Raw genomic sequence first — 15,119 nt, forward strand, 5'->3', positions numbered from 1 at the left:
ATTAGGCGATAAGTTAAGGAAGGCTGGAAAGCACAGATACGTAGTATGTATGCCACAGGCTCCACTGATCATATGAAGACCAAACGCTAGCTCCCAATACCTGTAACAGTTTGAGCTCTGGAAAGTGGTTCGCCATTCAGACCTCTGCTCATAAAAGAGCAAATGAACTGGCTTATCTCCAAAATGGCTGACCCAAAAGGGTAATGTGGTTCCTTTGTCAGAATACAAAACCAAGGTTCACCATTTTCAGCAAATATGAACATGCATTGATAATTTCACAGAGTACTTTAAATTCTCCAGATGTAAGAACTTGAGCGATAGAAACAAGGCACTTTGTTCATTTGTACTTCAATGCTATGATGTCAGAAAGGTCTAAAGGTTCACTGAAAAACCTGACTGAACCTTAATAGGTGAAAATCTGCTATTCATTCTGCCTTGGAATGGCACTCAAAAATCTGAGAGGACCACTCAAAACAAAGGCAAAACAACTGTTCAGGGGATTCAGTTGTAGCACAAGTTACATTGTGGGACTACATACGTGTGATTACACTGTACGTTCATTGTAAAAGGTCAAATAGAGTGGGTTAAAAAGGTAAAATAGAAAAGGTCAAATGGAGAGGTCTGTGAAATGTATTTATTTATGAACTACCGTTGCTCTCAAAGCATCTGCTCGCACGGTTTGAGAGATAAATTAACAAAACGATGACGTTTCGAAAACAACTGAAAACCCTTTCAAAAGCTTTCTAGGAAGGATAAAAGCAAAATAATAATTACATGTAGCCATCAGACAGATTGATCATTTCCATAGGTAAACTATACTGGCATAATGCTCCTGACGACCATCGATAAAAATTAAAAAAAACAACCATGAAAGAAAAATAAATAACTCCCCTATGGAGATATTTATACTCCCCCAGACCCCCCCGTAACACAAATATCTTTTCCTCCTTTTTTTGTTTTTAAACGAATGCCAGCTATGTGTATGTCCTTCATGCTCAGTGAACATGGGAATCCAGCATAAGGGACCACTGGGAACTTGTCACGGTGAAACGCGGAACAAAAAAGCAGGACGTGTTACTTCTTCTTCTTCTTCCCCTTCCTGCCCCCCTCGCCCAACTGGGCGCTGTTGTCCCCCGCCCCGCTCTTCTGGGTCCTGGTCTTCAACTTCGGAATCATTTCAGCCACGTAGAGCATCACGTCTTTGCCTGTGGGGAGGAAACGTGTGGAGTAAACTGTAAGAATCCGGGGGCGAACGACGCGATTCGTCTAAATGAATCGTTCCGCAGAAAACGCTCCGCAGTTTCACAAGGAAACCGTAACGTCGTCGTTCAATACGAGTCCAACTGCTTATTAGATTGTAAACCAGAGTGAGCGTCATGGCAACTGAAATGAGAAAGTGCTCTGTATAAGTTCGGGTTAATAATGCATGAGAAATTCTGAAATCAATTTTCAAACATGCATTTTTTTCCACGTTCAGTGAATTTTTCAAACAGTGCAATAAATTATACTTCTCAGGGAAAAGGGGTGTCCAATATTTACGTTTCACCATAATGCAGCAAGGCAAAATATATTAAGCACTCAGAAGTAACTCTTCATTGAAAATGAATGGAAAATTATAGACAGGCTGTTGAGAGGGAAAATCTATATGGTACAGAGCATCGACTAGCAACTGGCTCAGCAAAAGACAATGAACTTTGCTAAATCTATTTCCTTTGCTCTAGCCATTTGTGCATCTCATAAAATAAATGTCTGTTTGGTTTACAAGAGATTCACAGAAATGCACTCCAAACACAGCAAACAAACAGGCTAATACTTTCAGTTATCCCTCCGAAAATAATGCAGTGCCATCCTCGGTCAGGTCGCCTAATGGCAGCTTTTTAATTAAGATCTCAGATTCTAAGAAATGAAAGAGCAAAAGAGCATGTTATATGACGGGTAAATTTTCAAGTTGTGAAGTTGAAGTGTTGAACAAGCACGTGGAAAGCCTTTCCCGGCATCAACTTGAGATGACCCTCCTACTGCAGGAAAAACATTCAGAAAAGTTCCACACGCAACATTTTAGTTTAGATGATGCTAAAAGACTCTATATAATAAGGTTTCAGCATATAGCATTCAGTGAAATGGTATCATATGCTAATGGAAGTTACATTCCTAAGTCCACAGCATCGCTCTAGGTGTAAAAGTTAATTAAAGAAGAACCACCGCTCAGAACCTCCATGTTCCCTATATACGCATCACCGATTGCAGGAAGAAATATTTTTGAATTATTTTGGTGTGACTGAACTTGTCTATCCAACAGGTTAACAATGAAACAGCAGCAAATCGCCTTGTATCATTTCATTACACAGTTTCCAAACTGCATTAGAACCTTCAAACACAGCGTGTGCTTAAACCCTTGCAATTCTAGGTCATTCTAGGAGAACTACAGCTGTGAGTATGAGCACATAGTCTATACCCATATGTTAATAGCAAAATAATATGAAATCATATCCCGTCTCCTTCTGTAGTGCCAGTGAACCTGGAGTGTCGGAGCACTTTCTAGAAAAAGCAACTCACGCGATGAAAACTTTTCCTGGCACAGGTTTCCATCTTCCTCCTTCAGCTGGACACGAACCCTTCCCCGAAACTGCGCGTCCCGGTTCCACTCTCTGGGGTACATCTTGTTCTGGAGCCAGAAAGAGACATGTTAAAATCCAGAACCTTCCCTAAAATGCCCTCCACAAAAAAGCACTGTAATAATAAATTAGAATAAAAAATACAGATCTATACCTCAACCAGAACGTTCAATCCAGCCGCAGAGAGGACATCCCGGATTTCAGCACATGTTGGATTTTCCACTCCCTGTAGAAAAAGGAAGCACATGAAATGTCTGGGAGCCAGGTATGAAAGAGCGACACATCTTAAAATGATTCACAATTCCAACGAACCTGAGTCTTGGAAATTAAAACCCATAATGAACATTAAGAGTTTCAGATATTTGAATGACAAATTTTAAGTAATTAGCAATACTTATAAACACAGCCAATATTATTGTATTTGTTGTATTTCACCTTTTCAGATGGTATTCTTCTTCCTTCTGCTATCGTTTTCTTACTGTTGACATATGCAGGGTATATGCACATATGCCTAAAAAAACAACAACAACAAAAAAACACGCCAAGTTTCAGAGACGTGTATTGGAAACAGCACTGGGTTTTAATGAAATGACTTAATTCGACAATAAAAATAAGGTAAATATAGGGTGATAAGGTACTTTCCATTAATACAGAAATTGGCTATGGTAAAATAGGCTCGGATTCTGGTTTACTAGTTACTGAAATCCCTGACGCCTAACGTCGTAACGTTCCCAACACTGTAGTCTACAGTTAACACGATCCGCAACATTACGTAACAGCTAGATAAAAAGCCCAATACAATATGATGCATCGATACTAACTCACAAATGAACGAAGGTTCAAGCAATACTAAAATAAAAAAATACAGATTTAATCCAACTTCATCCAAACAACCAGTTAGTTTAAGCGTTTGCTAGTGTGACGTGTCGTAAGACCGCCCCAGAGTACACGAATTTAGCTAGCTAGCTTTACCAACAAATGCAGACCTACCAAAACAGCTAGTTAGCTTTACATACTGGTGTTAGTTACCTTAAATGCAATGTAAGATCTAAATAAGTTCCAGTGATTTGTAGCTAGCTAACTAGTTACTGTTACCGTACTGATCGCCATTCAATAAATAGTGAGCCACCAAACGCTAACAAACACAGCTAACGTTAGCTACGAACCTACTATCTGTAAACACGTTTTACATTACCTTTCTTTGATGGCAGGGTTTGTAGTCAAATGTGCCATTTTCCCAATTCTAACGCACGTAGTAATACTAAAACCTACTGGCTATCATTAAAACATTTGTCTATACCACCTAATGATTGCAACGGACTAGCTAGCAAGCAAGCTAGCGACATGTGTGTTTTACTACAAGACAATCGACCATAGAATAATCCTTCACCATTGGACAGTTTATCAACAGGAAGTAGGTATCTTTCGCTATGATTGGTGAATTGGACTGTCCTTTCTGAGGTTTGCCGGAGTCACTTCTATGGATCGCCAAAGGATCAAACAAAAAAAGTATGTGTCCGTATAAAAATAGAGGATCTTTAAAAAATTGACACATGGTTCCGTCTTTAAACGAGCTATGGAATTTATTTACCTACATAATTGCAATAGATCTCGCATCTACACTAGCGATAAGCACGTTAGAAACTCTTGTTCTTTAACATGTGTATATGTGTAGAATGTAGACTTTTAAAATACTGGATTAAAAATGAAATCATTTTTAACGTTGTAGGCTACCCACTTGGGTTTTTTTCTCGCAGACAGGTCTCCAGGCCAAAACAGTGATGCAGGGCCAGCAACATTTTCCAATAGGCAGGTACAAATAATTCCACTGCAGCCTACTCCAAGCCAAATATGCAGCCATCCACAAACATATTCATTACTGTATTTATGGATCCTAGTCGTGGATCTAAGACAATCCCTCTCCCACCCTCCTCCCAGCATCCCACAAAAATAACTAAATAAAAAATTGAAAAATGTATGGATGGATTTTGGAAAAGGGTATCTTCAGGTACATTTAAAAAATATCTGCTGTTTGTTTTACAGGTGGTACTAAATGACAGCCATGTCACATAGATGTTGTTCTCACCAGACAGTTTTCCTGTCCTCAATTGTGGAGAAATGTGATTTGTAGAATAAGTGTAGCACTTCATTCAATAGCTACTGTTTGCCACCAGAGGGCACAAATATTCATGCAAAAATATTAAACATCTTATGGCAGAGTTTCAGCCGGTCAAGTGCAAAACTTCAACCCAGTGGCTAAGATTTTAAACAGGTAGTTCCTATACTTTAGCAAATACTAATAATTATATTTAAATATTCATGAAAGAAAACAACCCAATACATATTTCGGGTACAAAATGGTACCACCGGCCCTGTTCTCCAAAATGCCAAATATAAACAGATAGGGATTGTCAGTAGAAAACAGAGAAAACGTCCAACTCAACTCTTGAAAAAACACTAATAACCCAGTGTTTTAAAAAAATCTGATCACCAATAAACCACAAAGTACCATTAACATAGTCTACCTGAATGTTCTAAAAATGCACAGAAGGCAACTTTACACCAAAATCTTAGTGTTTATTATGCTGCTTTACAATAATTTGCAACAGTTGTTTTTCTTAAATAGCCAAACATATCCACTTTATTGCGTGAAGATAAAAATAAAACAAGTGTCTCAGTAATTCACATATTGTATGTTTTTTGGCAGAATGAAAGCCTATTTCAAATAACATGCTTTAACAAAGACAATGATTAGGAAAGGGGAAAGGAAATTTAGGTTTAAAAATAGATAAAGCATACAGCAATAATTTATTTTCTCATGTTCATTTCGTTCTAAGACACAATGAATGTCCTATTAAAAGAGCAGCCATTTTCCTCAAACAGAATACACATTAACAGCAATAGTCAAATGATCTAATTTCTGTTAAAATCTATGTCCAAGGTAACACACCTCATCCAAGTTTTTCAAGGTTACAGGTATTTCCTTATGTTCAGAGCACGCACAAAACAGTGTAAATGTGTTACACTACAGCTATCTATACACATCATGTGACCACAAATGTTACTTCAGGAAGTAAACCATTAGATCAGTTCATGCAAACACAGAACGGGTATGTTTTTTATTGTACTGTATCTGCAGCAGGATCTTACTTTACTGGCCTAATGGAGATGTCATAAAAACTTCAATAGCTCAAATGCTTGAGCACTATAGTACAATTTAGTACAGTACATCTCAAAAAGGTCACTTTTATTCCATTTTTGTATTTGCCAAGCAATTACAGGTACTTAAATTAATACATAAAAATCTGTACAGTACAAATATTCTTACAACACCTTCCAAAACAAGATTTTACTCTGACAACCTGGTGTGCCAGTCACAAATCTACAAGCAAAAATCTACACGCTTCCACAGTAGTAACCCTCAAGAAATATTTACACGGTTTCCTTTCGTTGCGCCACAATGGTCAAAAGCAGTAGTTGCAAGAAAGCGTACAGTAGTGATCCGATCCTAGAGCTGTCTTTGTTTTACACAGAGGTCACAAGGTAGGATCCAGACAGGCGTTTGGGACTCTGATTCCCGCTGGATTCAACATTCTCTCCTTTGGAGTCGGTCTTGGCGTTGCCGGACACCGGCGTGGGGATCTGCGATGGCCGAGCGGTGGAGCCGTCTGCGCTGCTCTTCCTAGGGCTTGGGTTGTAATTGAATGGCGTGACTCTTGCAGCCACAGTCCCACTAGGGGAGCTGTGCTTGCTCGAATTTGAGGAGCTGAAGGGAGTGCGTTCAGCAACCGGGGTTTCATTAGTCTCGGTCACTGTTCTTGGATGGCTTGCAGCTTTGACGTCAGACCCTCTCTTATCGTGACCATCACCGCCGAATAAATTCAAATTACCCTCCGAGCTAAAGATGCAAGTAAGTGCGTTTTCTTTCACAGTGGATTGTTTGGGTTGTGCTTCGTTAGCAATTGGAAGCGTCATTTTGTCAGGCAGACTGTCAATAACTGGGGGTGTGTTACCAGTCGGAGATTTTCCTGATCGGGGGTTGTTGATAGGACAGTCTTCGATTCTTACCCAAACATCTTCGGCCTTGGATACAGCAGGGGCCATATTATGGACCAGTGACTTTGAATCTGCATCATCGGATGGATCCTTGGGTTCACCACTCAATGAATTAGGAGCATCGCCGTCCTTCGTTTTCCTCCACGTTCCTTTTAAAGGAGTGCTGCCATCTTTGCTTTGCTTCGATCCTTGAGGTAGACTCAAGGTCAGCCTTTCATCTTCACTTTTTGCTTTTTCACTGGACTCTGAAGAAGCTGAAAGGATGGAGGAGGAACTCCCTGTCCTCTTCCAAGTGCCAACTCTCGGTAGGGAGGTTGAATGTTTGCTTTTCTCACGTTTCCATGTGCCAGATCGGTTTATTGGGAGCCTGGATGGGCTTTCAGAGTGAGAGCGGGCAATGTCATGTCTATTGAGAGATCCTCCATCTCTGTTTTCAGAAGAATGCTGACTGCGAGGAGATTTCCTCCAAGAGCTGCCTTGGTAAGGCAAAGTCAGTGACATATCTGATAATGATGGACTCGACAATGAGTGGGATTGGGATCGAGTAGGAGACAGCGGCCTAGCAGATGGGGATAAAGACTCAAACGAGGCAGACTCTTCTAATTTCCTTTTAAGTGTAGGGCTAGGGGATTCCTTGATGAAAGTGGACTGACGAACTAAAGTAGGCTTCTCAGATCGATCAGACTCACTTCCACTGGACTTAGATGACATCCTCGACAGATCCTTTTTTGATGAAGCTGTGGCTCCAGACTGGTTCAGAATTTTTGAAGCAGATTCGCTCCTTGGAATTCCACTGGTACTTCTGGGCAACCCACTTTGCTTAGTTGGAGTCTGCTGACTTAATGGTCTACCAGGTGAAGTATATGCAATTCTGCCTGTGCCCGGTGACTTGCTTGAGGTTGCATTTGGGGACAGCGCTCTAGGTATTTGGGATAACTTGTTGGAAGGACTGATTCCATTTCTTCCAGGTGAAATAGAGGTGCGGGCAGGCGATTGCACAGGTCTACCCAAAGGCTGCTGACCTGGTTTTGAGGGATTTGAGTCTCTTGAGCCTGCCTGAGAGGGAGTCTTAGCCGACCCTCCTTGGGAAGATGGCTGCCGACTAGTAGGGGAGGGATCTGATTTCAGAGGTGGCTTCAGATTTCGTGGCGAGTTACCATACATCTGCCCTTGGCTGGAAGCTTTTGAAGCGGCTCCCTTAGGCGGCACTTTGTTTGGAACTGGACTAGTGCTGGGCGAACTGCTCCTCACACCAGGAACATGAATCATTGTCCTTCCACGCGAGATCATGGGAACCGGCATTTGCCTCTGCTGCGAGCTCAGATTCTCAGTGCTTGTCCTTGGTTTCCCAGTTATAAGACTTTTGTAAACTTTCTTTCCTCCCTTGAGGCTCTTGGCTTCCTCCTCTCTCTTTTTTGATTCTAAAGTGCTGTTTTCACCAGGCTTCAATATTCTCGGACCTTTGCTAGAAGCAACTGGTTTCTCTTCTGGATCTCCCACCAGATGGAAAGGTGATCCAATTGAGATGCCGGATTTAAGAGAGAGGATTGAATCGGAATCAGAAGAGGCTTGCCTAGAAAGACAAGCAGCTGCTTGATTCAAACTGCTCACTATAGAATTTGCGCCTTCTTGAATGGCTTTCCAGTCAAATGATTCAGAATCTGGAGAAAGAGCTTGCTCTGAAATCGGACTATGCATGTCTGGGAGATCCAATGTCAAATCTAACTCCTCTGATAAAATTCCACCCATACGTTTGTCATCAGTCATTTCATGACCGTCTTCCTTATTTTTAGGTTGCTGTTTTTTCTTTTTAGGCATGGCAGAACTGATGCATTCTTGCAGAAGATCATCTTCTGAATCAATGCTAAGCGAGCTAAGTGAACTGTTCCTGGAAAAGCAAACGGGTGTATCTTCAACATGAAAAGCCTTTGGAGCGTAACAAGTAGCCTGAGACTTGGATGCCTCAACCTGGGTAGTTAGCATTTCCTTGTGACTTGAGCTTTTATTGTTATTCTCTTGGTCAATGTCACTCAATGAACTGAGAGAGGAGTTTCTCGAAAAACATACTGGTGTGTCTTCAATAGCAAAATTCTGCTTCTCATCTGGCACTGGCCCAGTGTTTTCTTTTGATGTTTCTGACAAAGGTACTTCCTTTTGCGGAGGTTTTTGATGGTCCTGCGGATACACACGGGACCTGCCAGGAGGTGGGTGGCTCGAGGACTGGTCAGTGGGATTCTCAGTCATCTCCTTTTTGTGCTCTCTCTCTTTTCTGAGTTCATCTTTCTCTCTTGACAAGTCAACATCTTCATCTTCAAAGTCTAATGAACTTAAGGAGTCATTGCGTGAAAAGCAATAGGGGGTTCCCTCAATCGGAGTATAATGATGAGGGGAATCGAAAGCAAACCCTGGGCGCACCCTGTCATCAGAATTTGGAGGTTTTTTAGTAAATTCTCTGGAAGTCATTTTGGTGTCTTGCTTATCTCCATTCTTATTCTTATCAGGGTATGAAGCCTCGGGGACAAAATTGCTTGACGGATCGATACATTTCATCCTCGCTCTGTATTCACTGCTTTGTGGAATTGGCTTTACTGGAGAAGTTGGCTTCTTTGCCATCTCCTGTTTGACTGGACCAGTAGCAGATGTAGATGCATGTTGCACATGATCAATAACTTTCTTTACCCTGAAAGCATTGTGACTTTTACCTTTTGGCATTGCAGAACTGATACATACAGCAAGTATGTCATCCCCTTCTTCATTTTTCTCATCCACTGCAGAAGTGTTGGCAGAAGGACTTTGGTTGGTATCATTTCCCTCAGTGCTTCTCCCCTCTGGAATTGTGTCTCTTTGAAGGCAGGATCCCATGCCGGCTATAGCACTCTCAGGATTTGAAAACTCATTTGGAGGAGACTCTATGGTGAGATCACTAAGAGACGTAGCAGTTGAAAAATTAATGGGGGTCCCTTCAACACAATATACTCTTGGCATGTCTTCCCCATGATTAAAGCTCACATGCTTTTGTTGCTGCCCTCGATTCTGAGAAGGAAGCAGCTTATATACAGGCAGTTGACTTGGTTTATGGGCTACTGGTGGAGGTATTCTTGAAGTGGCTGAAGGTGGTGGCTTTTTTGGTTTTCTTGAGGACTTTGTAGGCATGGCTGAGTTTATACAAGCTTCTAATATCTCAATATCATCATCATCAGAATCACCAAGTATATCTTTTTCCGGTTCATGGTATGCCTCTGCCTTATCTTGGTTCTTGGCTTCCTTGGTATCCTCTTTATCAGGTTCATCGTCATTTCCATGATCATCTTCATGAACAGGAGGCATGATCCTCATTTCAATGTCCTTTGGAATGAATGGCTCGTCAAGGCTCAGCGCACTCAGACTTGAAGCACAAGAGAACCCATCCGGAGTACTTTCTGTAGCAAAATGTAAGAGCGTGTCACTGTCTTGAAGTACCTGGACTTTCTGGACAGCAGAATTCACAGCTGCACGTCTTGGAGCCAACTCCCTCTTTTCAGAGCGAGGAGGCGCTTTCGCTTTGTGTTTCATTTGGGCCGTATGCTGCGGAGGTGGTGTTTTGCTTCGGCTCGGAGGCATCGTTTGCCCTGGGCTGTCCGGGAGATCACTTGGACTAATTATTCCACTGACCATATCACTGCCTGGTTCACTCTGTACTGAGCTGGCAATGGAGTGAGACTCAAAGCTGTCCAGAGAGCTCACAGATGTACACCTGCTGAACATCAGAGGTGTTTCCTGCAAATAATGTTCAGGAGGGCTTTTGGGTGTCTGAGCTCCACTTTTTGACGGAGATTTAGAACCAGAAGAAAACTCAACTGCTTTATGTTTTGACCCATCCGACACACCCTGATTTCTGTGAGATTTCATTCGTATGTGCTGTGCAGTTGACTGGTTCTCAGGTGCAGGCTGACTGGCACCGACAGCCCCTCTTGCTTCCTTGTCAGAAACAGGAAGGGCTGGGTAGTTACTTACATTTGAGGATCGTTCTCTCCCTTCCATTTCGTCCTCTGCGGACGACAATGATGACAGAGAACTACCTCGGGAAAAACAGATCGGAGTGTCCTCAACACAGTACGTCTGTAAAGTTTCTTGATTAATGCCAGAGCCTTTGCATGCTGAAGTCTTTTGGCCTGCACGCGCTGACCCAGATTGCGTCTGAGCTGAAGAGGGGTGCAGTTTTTGTCTTGAGGAACCCCTGTATGGTGTCAAAGAGGATGTCCCACTGCCCTGGTTAAGATGGTCTTTTGTTGAGTTTTGAGCAGAGGAAGATTTTGAATGGTTGTACATGACCTTTTGGGAGGAGTGTGTTTCAGAATATTTTAAGCTGTAATCAATTGGTTGTTCCACATGATGGTCTTCTTCGCTGTACTTCATGCTGTAATTGGTTGGCTGGTCCTCATCCGGTTGTTCCTCTTCTGAATACCTTTCACTGTAATTGGTTGGCTTGTCGTCCTCATAATCATCAATGGAGCATATGGTCTGGTTGATCTTTGTTGTCACTCCGTGACTAGAACTGCCTCTACTTTGCTCAGAGCTGTTAGAGCTCCTGGATTTGAAACCACCAGAACATTCAGGCTGCACAAATCTAGGCTGATACTGTATTGATTTTTCTTCACTGTCACTATTGCTTTCTGTATACAAAGGGTAACCTTGGCTTTGCGACTGTACCGGCTTTTGATCAGGCCTTTTCAAATCACCATCAAGATGTTTAGGCCTTGCCCACCTTTCACTTTGATTGGGACTTTGCCTACCGGAGTTTAGCTGTTCGTCCGAATACTTCAGGCTGTAATTTATGGGGGTGTCCAGGTCCCCGTCATTATCTTCCATATGATTGGCACTGTGTATCTTGTGGGCGAGGTCAGCTGGATATTTTCCGTAGATGCAACATTTCCCTTCATCGTCTTCAGAGTACGAGTCAACTGACGGCTTCATTTGGCCTCTTTTACCATAACCGTCACTGCTGCCAACACTATTCAGGCTGTCATTGGATGCCCTATATTCTATTTTTGGCATTGGGCACGGCCTATTAGAGATCTCTGGTTTGTTGTAACTGTACATATTCGAGGTTGCATGCATGCCAGCACGTCTCATGCCACTCATGTCGTCTTGCATGCAATGCATGTCCTGCGCGGAACCAGGATTTCTGTCCTCTTGGCCAGCGTATACACTCTGCACTTCTTCCATAACCGCTGCAATCTGTGCAGTGGTGGACGACACCTGCATTCCCATCCTCTTGGAGGGCTTGTCCGAAGGGGCACCGGGTCCACCTGCCCTCCTTTCCCTGTCAAGGCTTTGATCCCTCTCAGGCCTGGAACCTTCCGAACTTCCTGCTCTGCTTTCTCTGGAGGAGGAACCGGGCAGCACCGGAGTGTTCACGTACGGAGAAAGAACCGGCATGTTGCCGGGGCTGAAGCCACCGTCTGCCCTGCAAACGCCTTCACTGTTGTGGCGCCCGGAGTCCAGGACGCACTCGCTGTACACGTTCTGCTTGTTCCTTGGCTTGCCCTTGTGAGCTGCTTTCGGGCTCAAGTTGTCGATGTTGTCAAACGTCTCGGTGAGATGTTGCGAGTCCAGCTCCTCGAACAAAGCTTTCTGTTTTCGGACGTGGAGGGAGGGCAAGCTGGATCCCGGGGACATGATGTTAGCATCCTTGTATTTGGCAGGTCTGTTGGCCATGAGGTTTCTCAAAGCCGCAGCACTACCCATGGCGATCATCTTGTGCTTGGAGTGGATGAGGTTCTTCAGCATGCTCACGGATCCCATGTCCCACAAGGCTTCCTGGTCCTTTACATTTCGGGCTGAAAGGTTCCAAAGGGTTCCACATGCATTGCTGACAATGGTCAAGCTGTGAGACTTCAGATGCTGAAGAAGAGTTTGGAGGCAGCTGTTTTCTCTCAGTATTTGCCTGGAGGGGTGGGGGGGAATAATAATAATTATTATATCTCAGTTTTTTATAGGAAAAATATAAAAGTTATTTTTAAAAAACCAAACATTTTACTTTTAAAAATGAATACTCTGAACATTTTGACCTGTCAATGCAAATACTGAAGCGCTATTACTCATTTTACATGGATTTTTCACACATCCTTCTCCGTATGTCCAGAGAAGCAACAGGGCAAATTAAGTTTTATTATTTGTAAGTTGTAAAAATCCATACACAATAAAGGCATGTCCATATCGAGCGTCCATATCCATATCACTCCCTTTACAATATTATTAATACTAACTTCGGACGATACCACTCACATACCTGTGATCCTCATTTGTAGCAATGAGACTGGACACATTTCGTAAGATTCCTCCACCGCTTTCGATTATGGCCAGGGTGTTGGTTTGGCTTCGGTAGGTCAGTGTGCTCACTAAGAAGGCCAGCGCCCCGTCCACAGCACAGATGTCAGCCTTGTTCTCAGTGCAGTGTGCCGACAGGTTCCACAGGGCACTGAGTACGCTCTTCAGGGTGGATTCCTTCAGAGAATATAAAACAAGGACAAATAAACATCTTTGACTGTGATCAATACATGAATGCAACAAGTGCTGCATTAGCTGCTCAAATGAGTTCCAAATTTTAAATGTCCGCCCCCCCCCCCCATCCCCCCCAGATGATTTAGCAACTTGGCTGAACAAAATAATCCACTCTTTAGGCCAAGTTGTAAAAGTAGACGGTGTAGTTACAGCATCAAATGTAGCATGAAATCAGTAAATAAATGAAAACCTTTTTAAATGTTTGTGAAAAGACATGGAGCACCTTTTTGACATCCAGGGCACACTCCATTAGAGCCTTAACGCTCCCCACTTCCCGCAGGGTCTGCTTACTGTTCACATCTGCACGCCAGGACAGGTTCCTCAGAACACTGGCAATGACCTGCATAGCAACGTATGGAAACATCACAGGGCCGAAGTCATTGACTATTTCAAGTTCCAATATTTATTTTACATTTTATTCATCAAGCCTTCAGACATTAGTACTAATGCACACATTCCATAGAATAATTCATAAACATTTTTTCTACTATAACTGAAACCACCACACCACAGTACTAGTGCACACTATTATCTGTATTTGTAACTGGCTGAATTAAAAAAAGTTGCAGGTTACAGGTGTGAGTTCCTCTTCATTATCCATCAATGTGGAATTAAAGCCACTTAAAGAGTTTGGCATTAAGATACCAATATTTTCATCCTCGTTCTATCTGAGGTCCTTAAAATTCAGATAGGGTGCGTGATGGGGTCCCGATCTCTCTGTAATATGTTTCAGGCAGGAGTGGCCTCGAGGGCTCGAGGACAGACGCGCTCATACCTGCTGCAGATCCTCGCTCTCCGATTTCAGCTGGGCCACCATCGCCCTCATGCAGCCCTTCATGGAACACAGGGTGGACTGCGGACAGAGACGGAGGCCAGGGGGAAGGTTAACTACCCGTCCGTTACACTTCTGCAGAGCGAGGGAAAACTTTGAAAGCCACCCACCTTGTTGGCCACGTCTCCGAACGTCAGGTTGGTGAGTGCCATTCCTGCATAGCGTCTCAGAGTCACGCTGTAGTGGTCACTGGTGAGCCCGTACATCTCACAGTCCACCTGCAACAGCTCCCCGATTGCCTGCAATCCTCCTGGAAAAGAAGAACGTCACATCATCTTTCAAACAGTGTAATCTCTCAATTGTGCCTGTGCTTTGTTCAAGAGACCTATCCTAATACACGTCTTTAATTGCAGGGCGAGAGCTTACCCAGCTCGTTCATGGCGTGTCTGTGCTCCTCGTCGAAGGAGAGCTTCATGAGGACGCACACCGCGGGGCAGATCTGGTGTTCCACAGGAGAGGGCACTGCACGCCATAACGAGAGAAACCACTCAGTCTAATCCGGGGGACATACGGGCGCTAATGTACCAGAACCTTTTTTACCCATCGGCTCCAGGACCCAAAAAGGAAAATCCTCTTTACTCAAACAGAACAATTTCTCTTATAAACGGATGAGTGAAAGAGGGCACGTACTGGGATTGGTGTCGTGGTCGACGCCCTGCTCGTGTGCGCCCTGCCACTCCCAGCAGGTCTCGCAGTAGGCCCGGATCTGCTCCAGCAGGTGCAGCACGCGGATCTCCCGCCGCCCGCGCTTGTCGTCGGGCTGCGAGTGGACGATGTTGTGCAGGGCGGCGCTGGCCCGCGCCCGGGCGTCCTTGCTGCCCCGCGAGTTGCCCAGCAACACCGAGTCCTTGTCGTTGCCGTGCAGCAGCTGGATGAGCAGCGGCAGGCAGCCGGACTGGCGCATGGCGATGCAGCTGTCCTGCGAGCTGGACATGGCCAGCAGCGTGCGCGACATGTCGTCCTTGTCGTGCGTCCCCAGCATGGAGAGCAGGGAGTAGACCATCTCCACCTGAGGGGAGGGGGGGGCGAGCAGGGCGTGCGTTAGCATCGCTAGCAACATAGCGGAGCAAGTA

The 15,119-nt window shown here is 43.9% G+C and overlaps 2 protein-coding genes across 11 annotated transcripts in view; both read right to left on the reverse strand.

Annotated features, from left to right (window-relative positions):
• Nucleotides 1-614: 614 nt before the first annotated feature.
• Nucleotides 615-3,997, reverse strand: srp19 (signal recognition particle 19). Its single transcript, XM_064297180.1, has 5 exons — nucleotides 3,811-3,997; nucleotides 3,051-3,126; nucleotides 2,770-2,841; nucleotides 2,557-2,665; nucleotides 615-1,205 (listed from the first exon to the last, which is right to left on the reverse strand). The coding sequence occupies exons 1-5, from the start codon at nucleotides 3,846-3,848 to the stop codon at nucleotides 1,075-1,077; spliced, it is 426 nt and encodes a 141-aa protein (XP_064153250.1). The 5' UTR covers nucleotides 3,849-3,997; the 3' UTR covers nucleotides 615-1,074.
• A 1,174-nt stretch (nucleotides 3,998-5,171) lies between these two features.
• The window catches only part of LOC135233532 (adenomatous polyposis coli protein-like), a 34,909-nt gene continuing 24,961 nt past the window's right edge, over nucleotides 5,172-15,119 (reverse strand). For all 10 annotated transcript variants that reach the window (XM_064297168.1, XM_064297167.1, XM_064297170.1 and 7 more), the window contains 7 exons: nucleotides 14,677-15,055; nucleotides 14,413-14,508; nucleotides 14,157-14,296; nucleotides 13,990-14,067; nucleotides 13,438-13,554; nucleotides 12,943-13,157; nucleotides 5,172-12,597 (listed from right to left, as the gene is read on the reverse strand). In XM_064297168.1, coding sequence (XP_064153238.1) covers nucleotides 6,141-12,597; nucleotides 12,943-13,157; nucleotides 13,438-13,554; nucleotides 13,990-14,067; nucleotides 14,157-14,296; nucleotides 14,413-14,508; nucleotides 14,677-15,055 — 7,482 coding nt within the window. In that variant the 3' untranslated portion in view covers nucleotides 5,172-6,140. The remainder of the gene's footprint in view (nucleotides 12,598-12,942; nucleotides 13,158-13,437; nucleotides 13,555-13,989; nucleotides 14,068-14,156; nucleotides 14,297-14,412; nucleotides 14,509-14,676; nucleotides 15,056-15,119) is intronic.

Source organism: Anguilla rostrata, chromosome 10 (assembly GCF_018555375.3).
Source record: "Anguilla rostrata isolate EN2019 chromosome 10, ASM1855537v3, whole genome shotgun sequence".
In the NCBI taxonomy this organism is placed as follows: Eukaryota; Metazoa; Chordata; class Actinopteri; order Anguilliformes; family Anguillidae; genus Anguilla; species Anguilla rostrata.